Source organism: Lolium rigidum, chromosome 4, assembly GCF_022539505.1.
Source record: "Lolium rigidum isolate FL_2022 chromosome 4, APGP_CSIRO_Lrig_0.1, whole genome shotgun sequence".
Taxonomy (NCBI): domain Eukaryota; kingdom Viridiplantae; phylum Streptophyta; class Magnoliopsida; order Poales; family Poaceae; genus Lolium; species Lolium rigidum.
Genome location: NC_061511.1, coordinates 4,368,342 through 4,390,393, shown reverse-complemented (window position 1 = coordinate 4,390,393; position 22,052 = coordinate 4,368,342). Strand labels below are relative to the sequence as shown.

General features: G+C 42.0%; 1 protein-coding gene across 1 annotated transcript; it reads right to left on the bottom strand.

Annotated features, from left to right (window-relative positions):
* Positions 1 to 9,499: 9,499 nt before the first annotated feature.
* LOC124707942 (GDSL esterase/lipase At5g45910-like) lies at positions 9,500 to 13,863 on the bottom strand. Its single transcript, XM_047239627.1, has 4 exons — positions 13,593 to 13,863; positions 13,103 to 13,482; positions 12,738 to 13,017; positions 9,500 to 9,726 (listed from the first exon to the last, which is right to left on the bottom strand). The coding sequence occupies exons 1-4, from the start codon at positions 13,861 to 13,863 to the stop codon at positions 9,500 to 9,502; spliced, it is 1,158 nt and encodes a 385-aa protein (XP_047095583.1).
* Between the last annotated feature and the right edge of the window lie 8,189 nt (positions 13,864 to 22,052).

Sequence of the window (22,052 nt, the reverse complement as noted above, 5' to 3'; positions counted from 1 at the left end):
TGGACACTCTCAACATTGATCACATAATAAATTAATAACTTCTCTCATTTGTGCTACATACACTCTTTTGTTGGATGACAAACACCATTCATTGTGTAGGGCTACAAGAGCTCCCTCAAGCCGGAGTTAACAAGCGCCACAACATTCAACATTCATATTTAAGTAACCTTAGAGCATAATAGATCTTTGCAAAATAGCCCGAGTACTAACATAGCATACACACTGTCATCATTACACTATGAAGGGGGAATAGATCACATCAATACTATCATAGTAATAATTAACTCCATAACCTACAAGAGATTATGATCATAGCCTACGACAAGAACCACACGATGCACACACTGTCACCATTACACGATGCAGAAATAGACTACTTTAATAACATCACATGAGTAGCACATAGACTAATAGCGATACAAAGCTCATCATATGGATCTCAACCATGCAAAGCAATTCATGAGATCATTGTATTGGAGTACAGAGAGAGATTAACCACATAGCTACCGGTATAGCCCTTAGCCTCGAGGGAGAACTACTCCCTCCTCATCATGGGAGCGGCAGCGTTGATGGAGATGGCGGTGGTGTCGATGGAGAAGCCTTCCGGGGGCACTTCCCCGTCCCGGCGGCGTGCCGGAACAGAGACTCCTGTCCCCCAGATCTTGGCTTCGCGATGGCGGCGTCTCTGGAACTTTTCTCGTATCGTGGCTTTTTCGTATCGAGGTTTTAGGTCAGGGAGGCTTAAATAGGCGAAGAGGCGGAGTCGGAAGGGTTCCGGGGGCCCACACGGTAGCCGGCGCCCCCTCTCGGCCGCGCCGCCATGGTGTGTGGGGCCCCAGGGCCTCCCCTCTGGTCCCTCTCAGGTGTTCTGGAAGCTTCGTGGAAATATAAGATGCTGGGCGTTGATTTCGTCCAATTCCGAGAATATTTCCTTACTAGGATTTCTGAAACCAAAAACAACAGAAAACGAGAAGCGGCACTTCGGCATCTCGTCAATAGGTTAGTTCCGGAAAATGCATCAAAACGATATAAAGTGTGAACAAAACATGTAGGTATTGTCATAAAACTAGCATGGAACATCAGAAATTATAGATACGTTTGAGACGTATCAAGCATCCCCAAGCTTAGTTCCTACTCGCCCTCGAGTAGGTAAACGATAACAACAATAATTTCTGAAGTGACATGCTACCATCATAATCTTGATCAACATTATTGTAAAGCATATGACATGAATGGAGTGATTCAAAGCAATAGATTGCTAACAAAAGATAATGAATAAACAATTGAATCATATAGAAAAACTTTTCATGAATAGTACTTTCAAGACAAGCATCAATAAGTCTTGCATAAGAGCTAACTCATAAGCAATAAATTCTAAGTAGAATGCATTGAAGCAACACAAAGGATGATTAAGCTTCAGCAATTGCTTTCAACTTGTAACATGTATATCTCATGGATATTTGTCAACATAGAGTAATATAACAAGTGCAATAAGTAAACATGTAAGAATCAATGCACACAGTTAACACAAGTGTTTGCTTCTAACATAGAAAGAAGTAGGTAAACTGACTCAACATAAAGTAAAATATTGGCCCTTCGCAGAGGGAAGCATGGATTACTATTTTTGTGCTAGAGCTTTTATTTCGAAAACATAGAACCAATTTTGTCAACGGTAGTAATAATTCATATGTGCTATGCATAATACTTCCTACAAGTTGCAAGTCTCATGCATAGAGTACTAATAGTGCTCGCACCTTGTCCTAATCAGCTCGGATAACACGGATTATCATTGCATGACATATGTTTCAACCAAGTGCCACAAAGGGGTACCTCTATGCCGCCTGTACAAAGGTCTAAGGAGAGAGCACGCATTGGATTTCTCGCTTTTGATCATTCTCAACTTAGACATCCATACCGGGACAACATAGACAACAGATAATGGACTCCTCTTTTAATGCTTAAGCATTCAACAACAGATAATATTCTCATAAGAGATTGAGGTTGTATGTCCAAACTGAAACTTCCACCATGATACATGGCTTTAGTTAGCAGCCCAATGTTCTTCTCTAACACATGCATACTCAAACCATTTGATCATGAAATCACACTTACTTCAGACAAGACGAACATGCATAGCATCTCACATGATATCCAACAAAGGTAAAAAGTTGATGGCGTCCCCGAAACATGGTTACCGCTCAACAAGCAACTTATAAGAAATAAGACACATAACTACATATTCATCACCACAATAGTTTTTAAGCTATTTGTCCCATGAGCTATATATTGCAAAGATAAAGGAATGAAATTTTAAAGGTAGCACTCAAGTAATTTACTTTGGAATGGCAAAAAAATACCACATAGTAGGTAGATATGGTGGACACAAATGGCATGGGTTTTGGCTCAAGGCGTTTGGATGCACGAGAAGCATTTCCTCTCAGTACAAGGTTTGGGCTAGCAAGGTTGTTTGAAGCAAACACAAGTATGAACAGGTACAACAAAACTTACACAAGAACATATTGCAAGCATTATAAGACTCTACACTGTCTTCCTTGTTGTTCAAACACTTTACCAGAAAATATCTAGACTTAGAGAGACCAATCATGCAAACCAAATTTTAACAAGCTCTACGGTAGTTCTCCATTAATAGATTAAACTACATGATGCAAGAGCTTAAACATGATATAATGAGAGCTCAAAACAATTGCCAAGTTTCAAGTTATTCCAGACCATATGAAACACTTTCTGATTCCAACAAAATAACAACAAGTGAAGCGATCAACTTTCGCCCTTGAACATTAAAAGTAAGAATGAAGAACACTAGTGTTCATATGAAAAAGCGGAGCGTGTCTCTCCCCCACATGAGCATGAATTTATTCAGAGAATGAAAATAACAAAACGAAAATAAAAGCACACAGACGCTCCAAGTAAAGTATATAAGATGTGACGGAATAAAAATATAGTTTCACTAGAAGTGACCTGATAAGTTGTCGATGAAGAAGGGGATGCCTTGGGCATCCCCAAGCTTAGATGCTTGAGTATTCTTAAAATATGCAGGGATGAACCACCGGGGCATCCCCAAGCTTAGACCTTTCACTCTTCTTGATCATAGTATATCATCCTCTTCTCTTGACCCTTGAAAATTTCCTCCACACCAAACTTCAAGCAAACTCATTAGAGGGTTAGTGCATAATAAAAATTCACATGTTCAGAGGTGACACAATCATTCTTAACACTTCTGGACATTGCACAAAGCTTCTGAAAGTTAATGGAACAAAGAAACTCATTCAACATAACAAAAGCGGCAATGCGAAATAAAAGGCAGAATCTGTCAAAACAGAACAGTCCGTAAAGACGAATTTTGCAGGGGCACTTAACTTGCTCAAATGGAAAAACTCAAAACTAATGAAAGTTGCGTACATATCTGAGGATCACGCACGTAAATTTGCAGCTTTTTCTGAGTTACCTACAGAGAGTTCTGCGCAAATTCGTGACAGGCAGCAAATCTGTTTCTGCGCAGTAATCCAAATCTAGTATCAACCTTACCATAGAGACTTTACTTGGCACAAAAACATGATAAGGAGAGGTTGTGCAGTGGTAACAACTCCAAGACTCAACAAAACAGTAGCAAAATAAACACATGGGTTATCTCCCAAGAAGTTCTTTCTTTATAGCCATTAAGATGGGCTCAGTAATTTTAATGAACTCTCGCAAGAAATAAGAGTTGAAGCAAAAGAGAGCATCAAGAAGCAAATTCAAAACTCATTTAAGCCTAACCCACTTCCTATGAAAAGGAATCTTGTACACAAATAAATTCATGAAGAACAAAGTGGCAAGCATAGAAAAGCAACATAAGTGCAATTTCAAGATTCTCAACATAAAGAGGGGAAACTTAATATTATTAAGATGCATATAACCATGTTTCCCTCTCTCATAATAACTTTCAGTAGCATCATGAACAAACTCAACAATATAACTATCACATAAAACATTCTTGTCATGAGCCACATGCATAAAATTATTACTCTCCACATAAGCATAATCAATTTTATTAGTTGTAGTGGGAGCAAATTCAACAAAGTAGCTATCATTATTATTCTCATCAAGTGTAGGAGGCATAGTATAATCATAATAAAATTTACTCTCCATAGTAGGCGGCACCAAAAGACCACTATCATTGTAATCATCATAAATAGGAGGCAAAGTATCATCAAAGAAAATTTTCTCCTCAATGCTTGGGGGACTAAAAATGTCATGCTCATCAAAACCAGCTTCCCCAAGCTTAGAATTTTCCATATCATTAGCAACAATGGTGTTCAAAGCGTTCATACTAATATCATTGCTACTAGCATGCAAATAAGATTTCATAGGTTTTTTAATTTTCGCAGCAAACAATCCATGTCTTAACTCAGGAAATAGATTAAGAAGCTCACTGTTATTTTCCATTATGTCTAACTAGTGAACAAGAAACAAAAAGTCGCAATTGCAGAGTCTAAAGGAGATAGCTTCGAGCACTTACAACGGCACCAGAAAATAACTTAGTTACCTGGGACCAGAGTATGAATGTCTTTTACCTTACCTCCCCGGCAACGGCGCCAGAAAATAGCTTGATGTCTACGGGTACTTCTATTCTTGTAGACAGTGTTGGGCCTCCAAGAGCAGAGGTTTGTAGAACAGCAGCAAGTTTCCCTTAAGTGAATCACCCAAGGTTTATCGAACTCAGGGAGGTAGAGGTCAAAGATAGTCCTCTCAAGCAACCCTGCAATTAAGATACAAGAAGTCTCTTGTGTCCCCAACACACCTAATACACTTGTCAGATGTATAGACGCACTAGTTCGGCGAGTAAAACACAGGTGGTATAGATGAATATGAGTGGTAATAACAATCTGAAATAAATATGGCAGCGAGTAAATATGCAGTAGAACAGTAAGTAAGCGGTGTTTGCAGTATTGGAAACAAGGCCTAGGGATCATACTTTCACTAGTGGACACTCTCAACATTGATCACATAATAAATTAATAACTTCTCTCATTTGTGCTACATACACTCTTTTGTTGGATGGCAAACACCATTCATTGTGTAGGGCTACAAGAGCTCCCTCAAGCCGGAGTTAACAAGCGCCACAACATTCAGCATTCATATTTAAGTAACCTTAGAGCATAATAGATCTTTGCAAAATAGCCCGAGTACTAACATAGCATACACACTGTCACCATTACACTATGAAGGGTGAATAGATCACATCAATACAGGGCCGGCCCTGACCCATGGCCACCATGGGCAACCGCCTGGGGCCCAGGCCAGAGGGGGGCCCAAGATGGCATCTTCTCTTTTATTATGTGCAGAAAAAATGTGGCAAATGCTCAATGAACATGCTTACTGAAAGAACTTCAACGATCAGGGCCTTTCTGTGGCCAACAAACATACCACGCAACCGATAGAACCGATCGGTCCATCGGGAGAAACGAGCGATCGACTGTTCGTCGCCTCGTCTGTCACAGGTGGCGCGGCTCCATCGCCAATCGGCAGCGTGTTTAGCTGCTTTTCAAGACTCGCCGACATGCACCCTGTTTAGTGTAAGTCCATGACTTAATCTGTCGTCCATTCCTTCATCTAATCCATAGTTTAATCCATCAACTAGGGTTACAATTTCATGTGAATTCCTTCACCATTAGCCACGGCTCGGCTCGGGAGCCGAAAAGAAATTGTTGTGCTGGTGCCTGGGCCGGCCGTGCTGCTCCATTGTTTGCTGTTGCCCTCAAATAATACTCCATTAGCGTTCTAGATTAAGGAGAGTTATGGAAACAATTTGGGTCAGAGAAGAGTACTTGAACTTGGATTGTTTCTCCCACATGGTTGTCTGACACATAGACGCTATGCGTATCAGTTTTTTTAAGGGTGGTATTAGTTCCTACAAGCCATATTTGTCAATCAAAATTTTCAATTTCCTCCTTTAAGGAATATATGCTAGAGTATATATTTGACGAAGATTCCTAATAAAGAAAACAAGAGTGTGAATTTTGATAATTGATCGCATAATAGTAATTGTGTCGCCACGCCACCATATTTTCATATAACTAAAACATCATCGTTGACAATGTTACCTGGCACGAACGAGGTTGCACAGTAGGTCGCCATGACAATGGATTATTTGCACGAGATCACTATCAACCACACAATTTAAGTGTCACTCACTATTGCGCACGAGTTCATCGCCGATAATATTGTATATGTTGCAATGTACGGGTATTATGATAGTGTTTATATACCTAGTTATACGGATATATAAAGGGGCCTTTTTGTCGACTTCGCCCCAGGGCCCCGAAAATTATAGAGCCGGCCCCTGCATCAATACTATCATAGTAATAATTAACTCCATAACCTACAAGAAATTATGATCATAGCCTACGACAAGAACCACACGATGCACACACTGTCACCATTACACCATGCAGGAGGAATAGACTACTTTAATAACATCACATGAGTAGCACATAGACTAATAGCGATACAAAGCTCATCATATGGATCTCAATCATGCAAAGCAATTCATGAGATCATTGTATTGGAGTACGAGAGAGAGATTAACCACATAGCTACCGGTACAACCCTTAGCCTCGAGGGAGAACTACTCCCTCCTCATCATGGGAGCAAGCAGCGTTGATGGAGATGGCGGTGGTGTCGATGGAGAAGCCTTCCGGGGGCACTTCCCCGTCCCGGCGGCGTGCCGGAACAGAGACTCCTGTCCCCCAGATCTTGGCTTCGCGATGGCGGCGGCTCTGGAACTTTTCTCGTATCGTGGCTTTTTCGTATCGAGGTTTTAGGTCAGGGAGGCTTAAATAGGCGAAGAGGCGGAGTCGGAAGGGTTCTGGGGGGCCCACACAGTAGCCCGGCGCGCCCCCCCTCTGGCCGCGCCGCCATGGTGTGTGGGGCCCCTGGGCCTCCCCTCTGGTCCCTCTTCGGTGTTCTGGAAGCTTCGTGGAAATATAAGATGCTGGGCGTTGATTTTGTCCAATTCCGAGAATATTTCCTTACTAGGATTTCTGAAACCAAAAACAGCAGAAAACAGGAACTGGCACTTCGACATCTCGTCAATAGGTTAGTTCCGGAAAATGCATCAAAACGATATAAAGTGTGAACAAAACATGTAGGTATTGTCATAAAACTAGCATGGAACATCAGAAATTATAGATACGTTTGAGACGTATCAGTCCCCAACGGTTGGATTTCAAGTGAAGCTATATATACACCTTCTCCTAGTTCAGAACCGTCAGGCACTACACTACAACTTGTTCTTGAGCTCTCTCTCTCTCTCTCTCTCTCTCTCTCTCTCTCACTCCATTGTTAGAAACACCAAAAGCCTCAGATCTCCCTCCTCCTCCACCCAAACTCAAATCCCTCCGAGAAAAAGCTAGAGGAGGTCTTGATCTATAGTTCCACCGAGCCAAATCTTGTTCCCCCTTGTATTCTTCGAGATACCTGCTCTCTAGGGTTTCTTGGAAACCCTAGGTGGGCAAAAGCGTCCGGAAGCATCCGGGCTGTGGATTTGCTCCTGACAAGGTTGTGAATTGGAGGCTGCCTCAAAGTCTACCATAAGTGAAAGAGCTATTCCTTCGTGGGATAGGCTTGGAGAAGAAGGTGAGCCTTCGTGGCGTTGGGAAATCCTTCGTGGCATCCCACCTCTCCAAACGTGATGTAACTTCCTGCAAAGGAAGGGAACACGGGAATACATTTTCGTCTCCGCGTGCTTTCGATTATTCCTAATCGAACTCTTTACTTGTGTTATATATCCTGTGAGAGCCTTCGGGCTTGAGATACTTGTATTATCATCTAGGGTGCCTCACCTAGTTTGCATTAGGCTCACCTTTATATTCCGCAAAGCCTAATATTGCAAAGAAAGAATTAAAACTTGTGAAACCTATTCACCCCCTCTCTAGGTTTACCATCTCTGAACTTACACTATGCCTTGAACAAGACCGTTGCCAGGTGCAACCAATGAACCTTTGGGTTTCACCGTGGAAACCGTCACTTGGTACTCGAGGAGCAACACCAAAACTGTAGTCCACTTGTGTTGCCACCCCCTCTTGCCAAGAATGCTACTACACATTCTTGAAACACCGACAGACGGGAAGAACTTGTGCCGCATAGTGTTCATCGCAACCAATACACCTCTCTACCATTACAAACCTCCGATTGCAGCCACCATGACTTTCTCCACATCTTTCAATTTCATGGAAATCAATAATTAGACATGTCCCATGGCATCGAAAAGCTTCTTCACGCCACGCCCTCATGAAGCCTCGCTAACCGATAAGGGCGTGCAAGATCGGATCGATTCCGATCTAGATCTCTAGTGACACCATGTGCCAAACTATGGAAATTTCTAAAAGGAAGAACGAAACTCGTCGGCGTCCAGATCGAGGAAGTCTTCATGAATAAGGTCGGTGGCTTGACGCTCGAAGAGCAGAGCCAAACTACCTTTATTCAGAATTCATGCACCAGCAGCCCCCACGCCGCCAGCCGGCTCCCAGTGAGACCGGTCGCCATGATACCCCGCGCCAGCATTCGTAGGCTATGCCAGCAGCGAAGACGGTAGTGTTAGATCCCGCCAGGCCAACGGCTCTCACTGTGGCAATATGGAGGCAGCGGTGAAGTTCGTCCATGCCGACCAAGGGTTTTCCATCGCAATGAGGGATTCCCTAAAGCCAACGAGCCCCAACCCTAACCCTAAACCCTAACCCTAACCCTAAGCCCCAACCATGCGCCTCCATCGCCAGATCGTTACCGCCAAGGAGAACCTTCGCCACCAACCTGACGCAGGGACGCTTCCCTAGTCTCCGCGCATCGACGATCCGGTCGATGCTGCCCCAGCAGCTCCTACGGTCGCCTCAAATGCCCTCCATCCCTAGACTGCCTTTGGCAGCGGCGACGAGGTGAGCCGGAGATGGGGAAGACTTCTTGGTGGCGTGCGCATAGCCCCCGGTGTCACCCTGCGGTGCGACACGGAGGGTTTTGTTTCTCTGTTCTCCTTATACGTTTTACTTTTTCCTTGTGTCTTTCTTCACTAGAGCCGTGAGTTGCTTAAAAGCCTCTCTTTGACGTACCCTGCATAGTAGATGCCATTGCCCATTGGCAAAGAGCTTCCACGTGAGAGGGTCTCGACTCTCGAGAGTCGGGCAAGAGATAGAACTGGTGAATGCAAGCCTAGAAGCGGATGAATTCATGGAGGATGGTGGACGATATGATCATGCTCTGAAGGGCGTTAATACAAGCGTTACTAGACAAACCGGCGAAGATAGAGCCTTTTTTCTTCTATATGAGAGATTTGACGCCAACTACTTGAAAACCAAATTAATATGCTCACCTGAAAAAAAGCTAACACCATTATGACGTTGCATACAAATTGCTATATCATGTTGGAGTATCTATCCTGAGTTAGTGCATTGCTAACTGGCAACCCGTACGCCCGCTATTGTGCCACCTCTCTAAATGCCGAAATCTATGGCGCCAGGCTGAGTATGGAGGGGTGGGCGTAGACTCCGTTGAGCCAGCCATCGGCGATGAACTTGTTGGCGGCCTCGGTGTAGTGGACGCCGTCCCAGAAGAGGTGAGTGGACGGATCACTGCAGGCGGTCGCGCCGGGCAATCCGCACGCCGCTCCCTCCGGGTTGTAGTTGTACCGTCCACCTCCGCCACAGCAGGCTTTAAGGAGATCCTCGGCGAACCCTGCAAACCAAGCAAAATGTTACACGGTTATGCCATGTCATGTCAATTAGTTAATGCTTACAGAGTTGACCCCAACTCAACAAAAATCTGAAGTGGTAGCCATGGTCGCAGCTTCTCGATCAAAAAGCCAAACGAATCTTGTTTGACACGAAGTACTAGAGTGTAGATGCTGCAAGCTTTCATTTCCAGCCGGACATTACGTGTGTTAAGGCGTCCAGCTGATCAAGATTCCAAATCTTCGAAACTAGCAAAGATCGTTATGGTGCGCAAGTGCAGCTACTTCAAAATTTGCTTTTGGTCGCATCAACAAGTTTGACTTTGTTAAATAAACAATGTAGTAATGCAGAGTGTGTTTCTGCATTCGTGGTGAGGTCCCATAACAAAAAAGCAAGAATCTGATTGTTTTTGTACTTATAATATTTACTCTGTTCATAAAAAGATGTCACAAATTTAACTAAATCTAAATGCATCTAGACACTTTTTAATATATAGGTACATTCAAATATAGATAAATCTTCGACACGTCTGTATGGATGGGGGGAGTATAATCCTTGAGACTCTTACCCGTACATTTGTATTGTTATGATGCAACTATTGCAATAAATGTCCACAAAAGAAACACAAATTTCATACTATTTGTTTTATTCCGTATGATCGGCGTGCCAACTTCTGCAGCCGTAAGGGATGACACGATGCATATGGCCACGGTACCTCTTATTTGTCTTGACTCGCGTGTAAACACAACATCAAGGGGTGCCGTTCGCTTCAGTTACCGTCCCCGCCACATGATGAGGTTTGCATGATCGATATGTGGTGTACCCATCTCAATAGAAGATACATGAGAAGGATTGTACGGATTCTGACTCTAGGTTTCAGGTACATCTAGAATAATCCGGCCTCTAGTGGGTGGGAGAACTTGAGGGAGACCATGGCGAAGGAGGTTATTAGGTTTCAAGTAATGAGAGGTGGTGGGAAGTGGAACAACGAAATCAGGATAGGAGAAATGTACAACAATGTCATCTTTCTATTTTATTTTCTTTCTTTATTTAGCTATCCGGATTGTCACTAGACCGCAGAGCAGCAGAGTTTACTTGCATAGCAAGCAATTTATTGATTCGTGAAAACTTAAATAATTGTAATTTACACTAAAATTTTATATTTTGTAGAAGAAAACCATATTATTATGTTAACATGTCTAGTCTTTTGTTATCTATATTGCATAGTTGGTCATAAAGAGATGTTTGTAAATTACAACTCTTTAGTATTACAAGTCTTCAAACAAATGTGTGTTGTCTTAAAGTTCAACTACAATAAAATTTCTTTCATGAGTAATTTTTTAACAATTCAGGTGACGCTAGAATTAGTGACAACGCTCCAAAATTCCTTCAAATATTCTACTAGGAGTGGCATGTAATGTAAAGCTATGTATATTCAACACATGAACCAAATAAAATACACTTGGAAAAACTATCATGAACATAAGTAGGGAGTGATTCTAATTTTTGTGATATCATTTGACATCCTGGTCATCGAGCGAGCCTCGCCACTGCTTAACAAATATCTTATTATCAGTTTCTAGTACATATGACTAGGTGATCATATTCATTCAAACTTCTAGAGTGTAAACTGAACAATTGAGATGCTTGCTTATAAGTTTTTCCATGGTCAAATGTACCTTACTAGTTACAATGGGTTCAATACACATGGGCAGTATGAACTAATAATCAGAAATCACTCATGGTAGACTATATTGTGCTATATGCATATTTGTGTGATCATTTCTCAGCCGACTGAAAAATAATTTATTTATGTCCTCAAATCTCAGTTGCAGAGTTGCATTTTCATTCCATTGGTTAGGCTCGGGACCTGATATTGTTAATATGTTCCTAAAGCAAGACCGTCTTGTAACCCTTGACGAGTAATAAAGCTCATTTTTACCCGCAAAAAGAAAGAAGCAAATCTAACGGTTTGGATAATTTTTCTCAGTTGCATTTTCATTTGCAATTGAAAAAACCTCAGTTGCTACTCCACTTGCAAATGAGAAAAATCTAGATACAACTCAACTTGCAACTCATATGCATAAATCACGATGCAATTAAATGATGTAGAACTTGACTGAGCATAAACTTAGTTCTCAGCTAGCTGATGAATTAGCAAATCCCATAGTACGGACGAAACTCTCAGTAAGGCAAGGTAGGGCAACCGCCCTACCTTGATTTTGGTGAATACAGTTAGACACACATGTTTTTTCTGAAAAGTTTGAGTGGTCATACATCGAAAACGAATTCCTATGAAAAAGTTAAGCTTGTTTCAGTGAATAGTGCACAAAATCTATTACAACCCAAAAACATAGACTATTTACCTCAAAAAAATAGACTAATATTCTAGGTTCAATGTGAATAACATTGTCTGTATTACAAACATTTATCGTTGGCTAGATCTTAGTATATACAAGATTAGCTCTAGTTATTCATTATTATCTCGCATAATTGGAGAATTTAGAGATTTCTAGATATTTGAAAGGCACGTGGTACTTTCTCCGACCCATTAAGATGGCATTGGTTTTACCCGTGGCGGCATCAACAACTAAAAGCAAATTCCCAACAACAAAGATAATCAAGACAGAGTTGCACATCGAACGAGGGGTTATCAAACTTGATTGTTTAAATTACATTAGATTTTTTTACAAAAGTGGTAAGTTTTGTCATTGAGTTGGCATTATTGTTATGTTTTTTAGGTTTTACTTATCATTAAATGTGTTTTTATTTTTGGTATTTGCATCATTTAAGGTTCGTCCTATCTCAGATTTTCTTTTTCCTCCTTTGCCACTATCCCATAGGCCTATAGCTATTCTGATCTTGATCGATTCATATTGAAGATTCTAGAAATAATGAAATGAACAAGATGAAAGGAATTGACTATATGCATCAATCGATCCAAAGGACAAAGCTTCTTTCCTTTTTCCAAAAAAATAACAAGATCGAAGGAATGGACTTGTAGAGAAAACTTACCGAGCTTTCCTGGGCGCCGAATGAGCCGCGCCACGGGCTTGTGGTAGTCGGCGTACACGATCGTGATCTCTGGGTACTTTCCACGCATGCGCCTCACGGTCTCCTGCAGCATCCAGTTGTGATACTGCGAGAGGCCGTTGAGCCGCCGCAGGCATCCCGTCCGGCGGTCGTACTCCGTCGCGTTCCCCGCCGCGCCGTATTTGGCCAGCGCCATGGGCACGCACCCCATCGGCGGCGTCCCCGTCACCACCACGTACCTAGCTCCATCCTCCACCAGCCTCTGCATGTACAGACACGCATCACAGTGTTAAGCATAAGAACGAGTGTGTCAGGCGAGCAAACGGATTCAGGGCGACATGTGTTACCTCAACGCCTCGGATAATGGCTTGCACGACGTCCGGAACGAAGGCCTTGGCCTCCTGGATGCTCTTCCCGCCGGAGAGGATGTAGCAGTAGTCGGTCAGGCCGAACTCGCCGACGACGAACAGGGACCTCGCGAGGTGCTCCCTGCATTCCGAGGTGGAATTGCAGACGGGCGTCTGCCCCCTCAGGAGCATCCGGAACCACGCGATCTGCGCGCGCAGGGAGCTCCGGGACGGCGGCACGCTCCGTGAGTTGTTCCGGAGAAAGAACCCGGCGTCCAGCGCCGTGCCGCCCACGATGGCGAAGTTTGCTCCCTGGCTGAAGTTCTGAGGCACCTCCTTGGACAGGAACGGCGGAAGGAGAGGGAGCTCCAGCGCCTCCGCTGCGCATGCGCAAAGAACAAGTTAACAGGAACGCGCATTAGTAAGCATTCAGCGGTATTGCAGTTTGACATGTAGCATTGGTTTTGCCATGTAGTAGCATGTAACGTACCTATGAAGTCGATGATGAGGCGGCCGTCGGAAGGCCGGCCGGTGGGGTGACGGAAGAATGTTTCGCCGTATGGGGAGTTGTTGAAAGGGACGGAGGGGAAGCCGGCGGACTGGAGGACGAAGTTGCCCGTGTCGGAGTAGGAGCTGCCGAAGCTGAAGATGGAATGGAACCGCGGCGCCTGCACGCCCGTCTCAGGGCCGGCTGAGGCGCCCGTGTTATGCAGGAGGCACGAGACGAGGACGACGGCGAGCGACAGCGGCGGCGGCTTCATGAGCGGATCAGGTGGAGACGAGGTACTGTGCGGAGCTAAAGGTTCCTCGCGGACGCGGCGTGGCGTAAGGTATAGGAGGAGTAACTCGATCGAAAGTGTACACGGTTAGGCTGCCATTGTGGGAACGGGGCACTTCCAAGTTGGAAATGTTGGGGTTGACTTTGAATAACTGGATGCAAACTTTGCTAATGTACTCAAGGTTTTTTTTTTCTCGGTTGCAAAAAGATAACCTGGTCGGTTCTCAGAAATACCGTTGAAGATATGTCAAATGAATTTATAAATTTATCCAAATTTAATATAAATAAATTAATTTAAGCAAACTTTATAAATACCGGTATAATTCACATGTATAAAGTTTTCTAACTATCCGCCGAAGAAAAGACCTGAATGTTCTACGCCCTCGTGAAGTCTAATTTATAACTACTTTAGCGCATCATAATTGTTGCTTCTTTCCTTTCCTCGGTCGTCTGCGGTGCAATCCACACCGGGAAGTCATAGGGTACTACGGACAATGCACCGGTAGATTTTGGGAGAAATCGCTCCCTCTCGCACCTCTAGATTTCAGGCGAAATCCTCCTCTTGCAATAGTCACCCACGCAGCAAAAAAGATCCATAATTCAATATTGCCGCAATGTTTTTCACGTGAGGTGGATCAGTAACATGCAAAAAGCATCGTAACATTTAAAAAACAACAACGCAACAAAAAATGGGTATACAATTGAAGCAAATCTCCAAAAGATGCAACAAAGTCACCAACAAAAAGTCAAAACACACATGCATCATGTGCTTCCAATGTTTACAACACCATAAAAAACACGTGCAACATACGCTAAGAGTAACCGCAACAACTCTTGCGTGTGTTCATAGAAAAATATGTGGAGGCTGCAAAATGTCAAAAGGATGTAGGCATCATAAAAAATCAACAAATTACTAACCTTGATTTGGACCACTGATTGTGTGCATGGGCTCACTGACAACAAACTCGGCTCTCCAGAACATCGCCGGTGCTAGATCCGGCAAGCCCGAACATATTCCCATAGCTCCATGTGCCCTTCGAGGATATCGACGACATGGAGGGTGTGCTCCACTGATAATTCCCAAGAGCGGGGAATCACTATAGCACAATTCGATAAGTATTTGAGTGTTGAAATCACGAGGAGCTAAAGTTAAACTACATAAATATATTTTCTAAATCCCTATAACCCACTTATACGGCACTTCGTGAAATGCAATAAAGTAAAATATGAAAGATTTTCATTTGTTGATACTATTATCTAGAAAGCTATAAACTAAAACAACTAAGTACTACAAATAGAGATGCAAGGGAGATTATGCAAGGTTAAGTGGGTGAAGGTAACTCAAAAGAGCAAACGTTCAAGGCATATGTTTTTTTTCATTTGTTTTGAATGTCACAGTTAGTGAAGCACATGTTTTTACCAGCATGCATAAGTACTAAATACCGTGAAGCATAAAGAACTTGATGATTAAACCCTAGGCCTAGAACCTAGCTCGCAATTGGTTAATTAAGAAAATGTGCCTAGCATCAACGGACCTACGCATCCCATCTAACTTTTATAAAAAAGAGTCTATTTTATATTCTATAGAGGAGCCATAAATAGTGCAACCACAGACACAAGAAAATACTATTGGAGATATGCCCGAGAGGAAATAATAATGTAGTTATTGTTATATCTTAGTGTTCATGATACATGTTTATATCACATGCTATAATTGTATTAAGTGGAAATATTGATACATGTGTGTTGTGTAAACAACCATAGTCCCTAGTAAGCCTCTCATTTAACTAGCTTGTTGATTAATAGATAATTATAGTTTCCTAATCATGAAAATTGGATGTTATTAATAACAAGATCATATCATTATCTGAATGATGTGATGGACAAACACCCATAGTAAGCATAGCATAAGACCAAGTCATTAAGTTCATTTTGCTATAAGCTTTCAATACATAGTAACCTAATCCTTTGACCATGAGATCGTGTAAATCATTTACACCGGATCAATACTTTGATTACATCAAACGTCACATCATAAATGGATGGTTGTAAAGATGGGATTAAGTATTTGGAAAGTATGATTTGAAGCGCATGGATCAAAAGTGGGATTTGTCCATCCCGATGACGGATAGATATACTCTGGACCCTCTCTATGGAATGTCATTCAATTAGCTTGCAAGCATGTGACTAGGTCACAAGGGATAACATATCACGGTACGATTAAAGAGTACTTATCGATAACGAGGTTGAACTAGGTATAGAGATACCAATAATCGAACCTCGGATACGTAAAGTATCGTGCGACAAAGGCAATCGATATCGTATGTTAATGGTTCATTTGATCATGAAGTCATCGTTGAATGTGTGAGAGCCATTATGGATCTCCAGGTCCCGCTATTGGTTATTGATCGGAGAGGGGTCTCGATCATGTCTGCATAGTTCACGGACCGTAGTGTGACACACTTAAGGTTCGATGTTGTTTAGTAGATATGGAATATGAGATGGAGACCGAATATTGTTCGGAGTCTCGGATGGGATCCAGGACAACACGAGGAGGTCCGGATGGTCCGGAGGCAAGTTATGTTTCTGAATTGTTCTGGAAGAATTCTGCTATTTTGTAATCCAGAAAAGTTGTTCTGGAAATATTCTCGGAAATTGACGAAACAAAAATAGAAGTTCTTATTTTTCTGTCACGCAGACGGAGTCCAAAGGGGAGACGCAAAAAGCCCGGGAGGGTGCCAGACCACACCTAGGCGCGGTCCCACCCCAGGCCGCGCATAGGCATGGTCTGGGCCCACCAAGCGCCGGCCCTAGATGGGTTTTGGGAAACCCTAACCCTACCCCCCACTATATAAAGAGGGTTGGGTTGGCCGGCCATAGCTAATCTGTATGCAACCCTAATTTGCCACCTCTCCTCCCTCCCAGTTTCTCCTGCTTCGGCTCAGGCGAAGCCCTACAAGAATTCTCCTCCACCACCACCACTACGCCGTCGTGCTGCTGGGATTCTGAGGGGGTCTACTCCTCCGCTGCCCGCTGGAACGGGGAGAGGAAGGACTTCATCGACACCGTACGCTGGGATTAGTGCTGCTAGATTGCAGCACCAGAACGATCATCTACATCAATCACGAGATCTAATCTCGTTGAGGCTTTGGATCTTCGAGGGTTAGTCTCTCTTCTATCTCGTTGCTCCGATCTCATAGTAAGGAAATATTCTCGAATTGGACGAAATCAACGCCCGGGGCCTATTTTTGCCGAAGCCCGAAGACCGAAAGGGAGGCGATGGGGCCGGGGCCGCCACACTAGGGCGGCGCGGCCAAGGGGGGCCTGCGCGGCCCTAGTGCGGGGGCCCCCCGTGACGCCCTTTGACCTACCCTTCCGCCTACTTAAAGCCTCTGTCGCGAAACCCCCTGTACCGAGAGCCACGATACGGAAAACATTACTGAGAGGCCGCCGCCGCCAATCCCATCTCGGGGGATTCAGGAGATCGCCTCCGGTACCCTGCCGGAGAGGGGAATCATCACCGGAGGGGCTCTACATCATCATGCCCGCCTCCGGATTGATGCGTGAGTAGTTCATCCTTGGACTATGGGTCCATAGCAGTAGCTAGATGGTTGTCTTCTCCGCTTGTGCTTTCATTGTTATAGATCTTGTGAGCTGCCTAACATGATCAAGATCATCTATTTGTAATGCTACATGTTGTGTTTGATGAGATCCGATGAATAGAGAATACTATGTTAAGTTGATTATCAATCTATCATATATGTGTTGTTTATGTTCTTGCATGCTCTCCGTTGCTAGTAGAGGCTCTGGCCAAGTCGATACTTGTAACTCCAAGAGGGAGTAATTATGCTCGATAGTGGGTTCATGCCTCCATTAAATCCAGGACGTTGACAAAAGTTCTAAGGTTGTGGATGTGCTATTGCTACTAGGGATAAAACATTGATGCTTTGTCTAAGGATATTTGTGTTGATCACATTACGCACCATACTTAATGCAATTATCTGTTGTTCGCAACTTAATACTGGAAGGGGTTCGGATGATAACCTGAAGGTGGATTATTTAGGCATAGATGCATGCTGGATAGCGGTCTATGAACTTTGTCGTAATGCCCTAATTAAATCACATAGTAATCATCGTTGATATGTATTGAATCTTTATTTTTCAATTGCTCACCTGTAATTTGTTCACCCAGCATGTTAGTTATCTTATTGGAGAGACACCACTAGTGAACTGTGGACCCCGGTCCATTCCTTTACATCTGAATACATTCTACTGCTTTTACTGTTCTTTGCAAACAAACACCATCTTCCACTCGATACGTTTAATCCTTTGTTTTCAGCAAGCCGGTGAGATTGACAACCTCACTCGTTACGTTGGGGCAAAGTACTTTGATTGTGTTGTGCAGGTTCCACGTTGGCGCCGGTTTCACCGGTGTTGCGCCGCACTACATTCCTCCACCAACAACCTTCACGTGCTTCTTGGCTCCTACCGGTTCGATAACCTTGGTTTCTTACCGAGGGAAAACTTACTCGCTGTGCGCATCACACCTTCCTCTTGAGGTTCCCAACGGACGTGTTGACTACACGCCGGCAAGACTTTTCTCGGCGCCGTTGCCGGGGAGATCAAGACACGCTGCAAGGGGAGTCTCCACTTCCAATCTCTTTACTTTGTTTTTGTCTTGCTTTATTTTATTTACCACTTTGTTTGCTGCACTTAAACAATACACAAAAAAATTAGTTGCTAGTTTTACTTTATTTACTGTCTTGTTCTCTATATCAAAAACACAAAAAAATTAGTTACTTGTCTTTACTTTATTTGCTTAGTTTATTTTACTACTGTTATAATGGGTACTCCTGAAAATACTAAGTTGTGTGATTTCACTAGCACAAATAATAATGATTTTATATGTACTCCTATTGCTCCACCCTGCTACTACAGCAGAATTCTATGAAATTAAACCTGCTTTCTGAATCTTGTTATGAGAGAGCAATTTTCTGGTGTTAGTACCGATGATGTCTGCTGCCCATCTTAATAATTTTGTTGAACTTTGTGAAATGCAAAAGTATAAGGATATACATGGTGATATTATAAAACTGAAATTGTTTCCTTTCTCATTAAGAGGAAGAGCTAAAGATTGGTTGCTATCTTTGCCTAAGAATAGTATTGATTCATGGACTAAATGCAAAGATGCTTTTATTAGTAAATATTATCCTCCTGCTAAGATTATATCTTTGAGAAGTAGCATAATGAATTTTAAACAATTTGATAATGAACATGTTGCTCAAGCATGGGAGAGAATGAAATCTTTGGTAAAGAATTGCCCAACCCATGGACTGACTACTTGGATGATCATCCAAACCTTTTATGCAGGATTGAATTTTTCCTCGAGGAACCTATTGGATTCAGCTGCTGGAGGTACTTTTATGTCCATCACCTTGGGCGCCACGACTAAATTACTTGATGATATGATGATCAATTACTCTGAATGGCACACTGAAAGAACTCCTCAAGGTAAGAAGGTAAATTCTGTTGAAGAAACCTCTTCTTTGGGTGATAAGATTGATGCTATTATGTCTATGCTTGCAAATGGTAGATCTCATATTGATCCTAATAATGTTCCTTTAGCTTCATTGGTTGCTCAAGAAGAAAATGTTGATGTGAATTTCATTAAGAACAATAATTTCAACAACAATGCTTATAGGAATAATTATGGTAACAACAACTTTAGGCCATATCCTTCTAATAATGGTAATGGTTATGGTAATTCTTATGGTAATTCTTACAATAATAATAAGAGTGTACCCTCTGGTCTTGAAGTGATGCTTAAAGAATTTATTAGTACACAAACTGCTTTCAATAAAACCGTTGAAGAAAATCTTAGTAAAATTGATATTCTTGCTTCTAAGGTTGATAGTCTTGCTCTTGATGTTGATCTTTTAAAATTAAAAGTTATGCCTGAGAAAGTTGAAGATGCTAGGTTTGCTAAAACAAATGCCATCCAAGTTAGAATTAATGATAATATTAGAATGTTGGCTGAATTGCATGCTAGGTGGGATAGAGAAGAAAAAGAAAAACTTGCTAAAGAAAATAATGTAGCTAAAGTATGGACTATTACCACCACTAGTAATGTTGATTCTTCACATGTTGCTGCACCTCCTACTATTAATGGTAAAATAATTGGTGTTGGCAATGTTTCTACTCCTAGTGCAAAGCGCACAAAACTGCCTGAAACTGCTGTTTGTGATAAAACTGCTGAAATTGTTCAAGATATTGGTGACAATGATTCCATTGCTGTAGAACATAATGGTTTAGACTTTGATGATTGTCATATTACTGAAGTTATAAAATTCTTACAAAAACTTGCTAGAAGTCCCAATGCTAGTGCTATAAATTTAGCCTTTACAAAACATATTACAAATGCTCTCATTAAAGCTAGGGAAGAGAAATTAAGACTTGAAGCTTCTATTCCTAGGAAGTTAGAAGATGGTTGGGAACCCATCATTAAAATGAAATTCAATGACTTTGAGTGTAATTCTTTATGTGATCTTGGTGCAAGTATTTCCGTTATGCCTAAAAAGATTTATGATATGCTTGACTTGCCACCATTGAAGAATTGTTATTTGGATGTTAATCTTGCCGATAATGTTAAAAAGAAACCTTTGGGGAGGATTGATAATGTGCGCATTACGGTTAACAATAACCTTGTCCCCGTTGATTTTGTTGTCTTGGATATCGAATGCAATGCATCTTGTCCTATTGTGTTGGGAAGACCTTTTCTTCGAACCGTTGGTGCTGTTATTGATATGAAGGAAGGTAATATTAAATATCAATTTCCTCTCAAGAAAGGTATGGAACACTTCCCTAGAAAGAGAATGAAGTTGCCTTTTGATTCTATTATTAGAACAAGCTATGATGTTGATGCTTCTTCTCTTGATGTTACTTGATATGCACTTTCTGCGCCTAGCTGAAAGGCGTTAAAGAAAAGCACTTCTTGGGAGATAACCCATGTGTTTATTTTACTACAGCAATTTTTGTTTTGTTGAGTCTTGGATGTTGTTTACTACTGTAGCAACCTCTCCTTATCATGTTTTTGTGCCAAGTAAAGTTTCTATGTTAAAGTTGATGTTATATTTGGGATCGCTGTGTAGAAACAGCATTGTTGTCTGTCACGAATTCTGGCATAAGTCTCTGTAAAAAATTCGAAAAAATCTGCAAATTTACGAGCGTGATCCTCAGATATTTACGCAACTTTCATTAGTTTTGAGTTTTTCCATTTGAGCAAGTTAAGTGCCCAGTCCAGATGCATCTTTACGGACTGTTCTGTTTTTGACAGATTCTGTCTTTTATTTCGCATTGCCGCTTTTGCTATGTTGAATGAGTTTCTTTGTCCTATTAACTTTCAGAAGCTATGTGCAATGTCCAGAAGTGTTAAGAATGATTGTGTCACCTCTGAATATATGAATTTGTGGTTATGCACTAACCCTCTCATGAGTTTGCTTGAAGTTTGTGTGAAGGAAGTTTTCAAGGGTCAAGAGAAGTGGATGATATACTATGATCAAGAAGAGTGAAAGGTCTAAGCTTGGGGATGCCCCGGTGGTTCATCCCTGCGTATTTTAAGAAGACTCAAGCATCTAAGCTTGGGGATGCCCAAGGCATCCCCTTCTTCATCGACAACATTATCGGGTCACTTCTAGTGAAACTATATTTTTATTCCGTCACATTCTTATGTTCTTTACTTGGAGCGTCGGTTTGTTTTTATTTTTGTTTTGTTTTGAATAAAGTTGGATCTCGCCATTCTTATATTGGAGATATTACGCTCCGCTTTTTCTTATGGAACACTTGTGTTCTTAATTGTGCTTTAATGTTCATGGCGAAAGCTTATTGCTTCGTTAAATTGCTATATGGTTGGAATTGGAAAATGATGCATATGGTTTGGAAATTTGGCAATTGTTTGAGCTCTCATAGATCATGTTTAAGCTCTTGCATCATCTAGTTTAATCTATTAATGAAGAACTACTGTAGAGCTTGTTTAATTTGGTTTGCATGATTGTTCTCTCTAAGTCTAGATATTTTCGGGTAAAGTGTTTGAACAACAAGGAAGACAATGTAGAGCCTTATAATATTTGCAATATGTTCTTGTGTGAGTTTTGCTGTACCTGTTCATACTTGTGT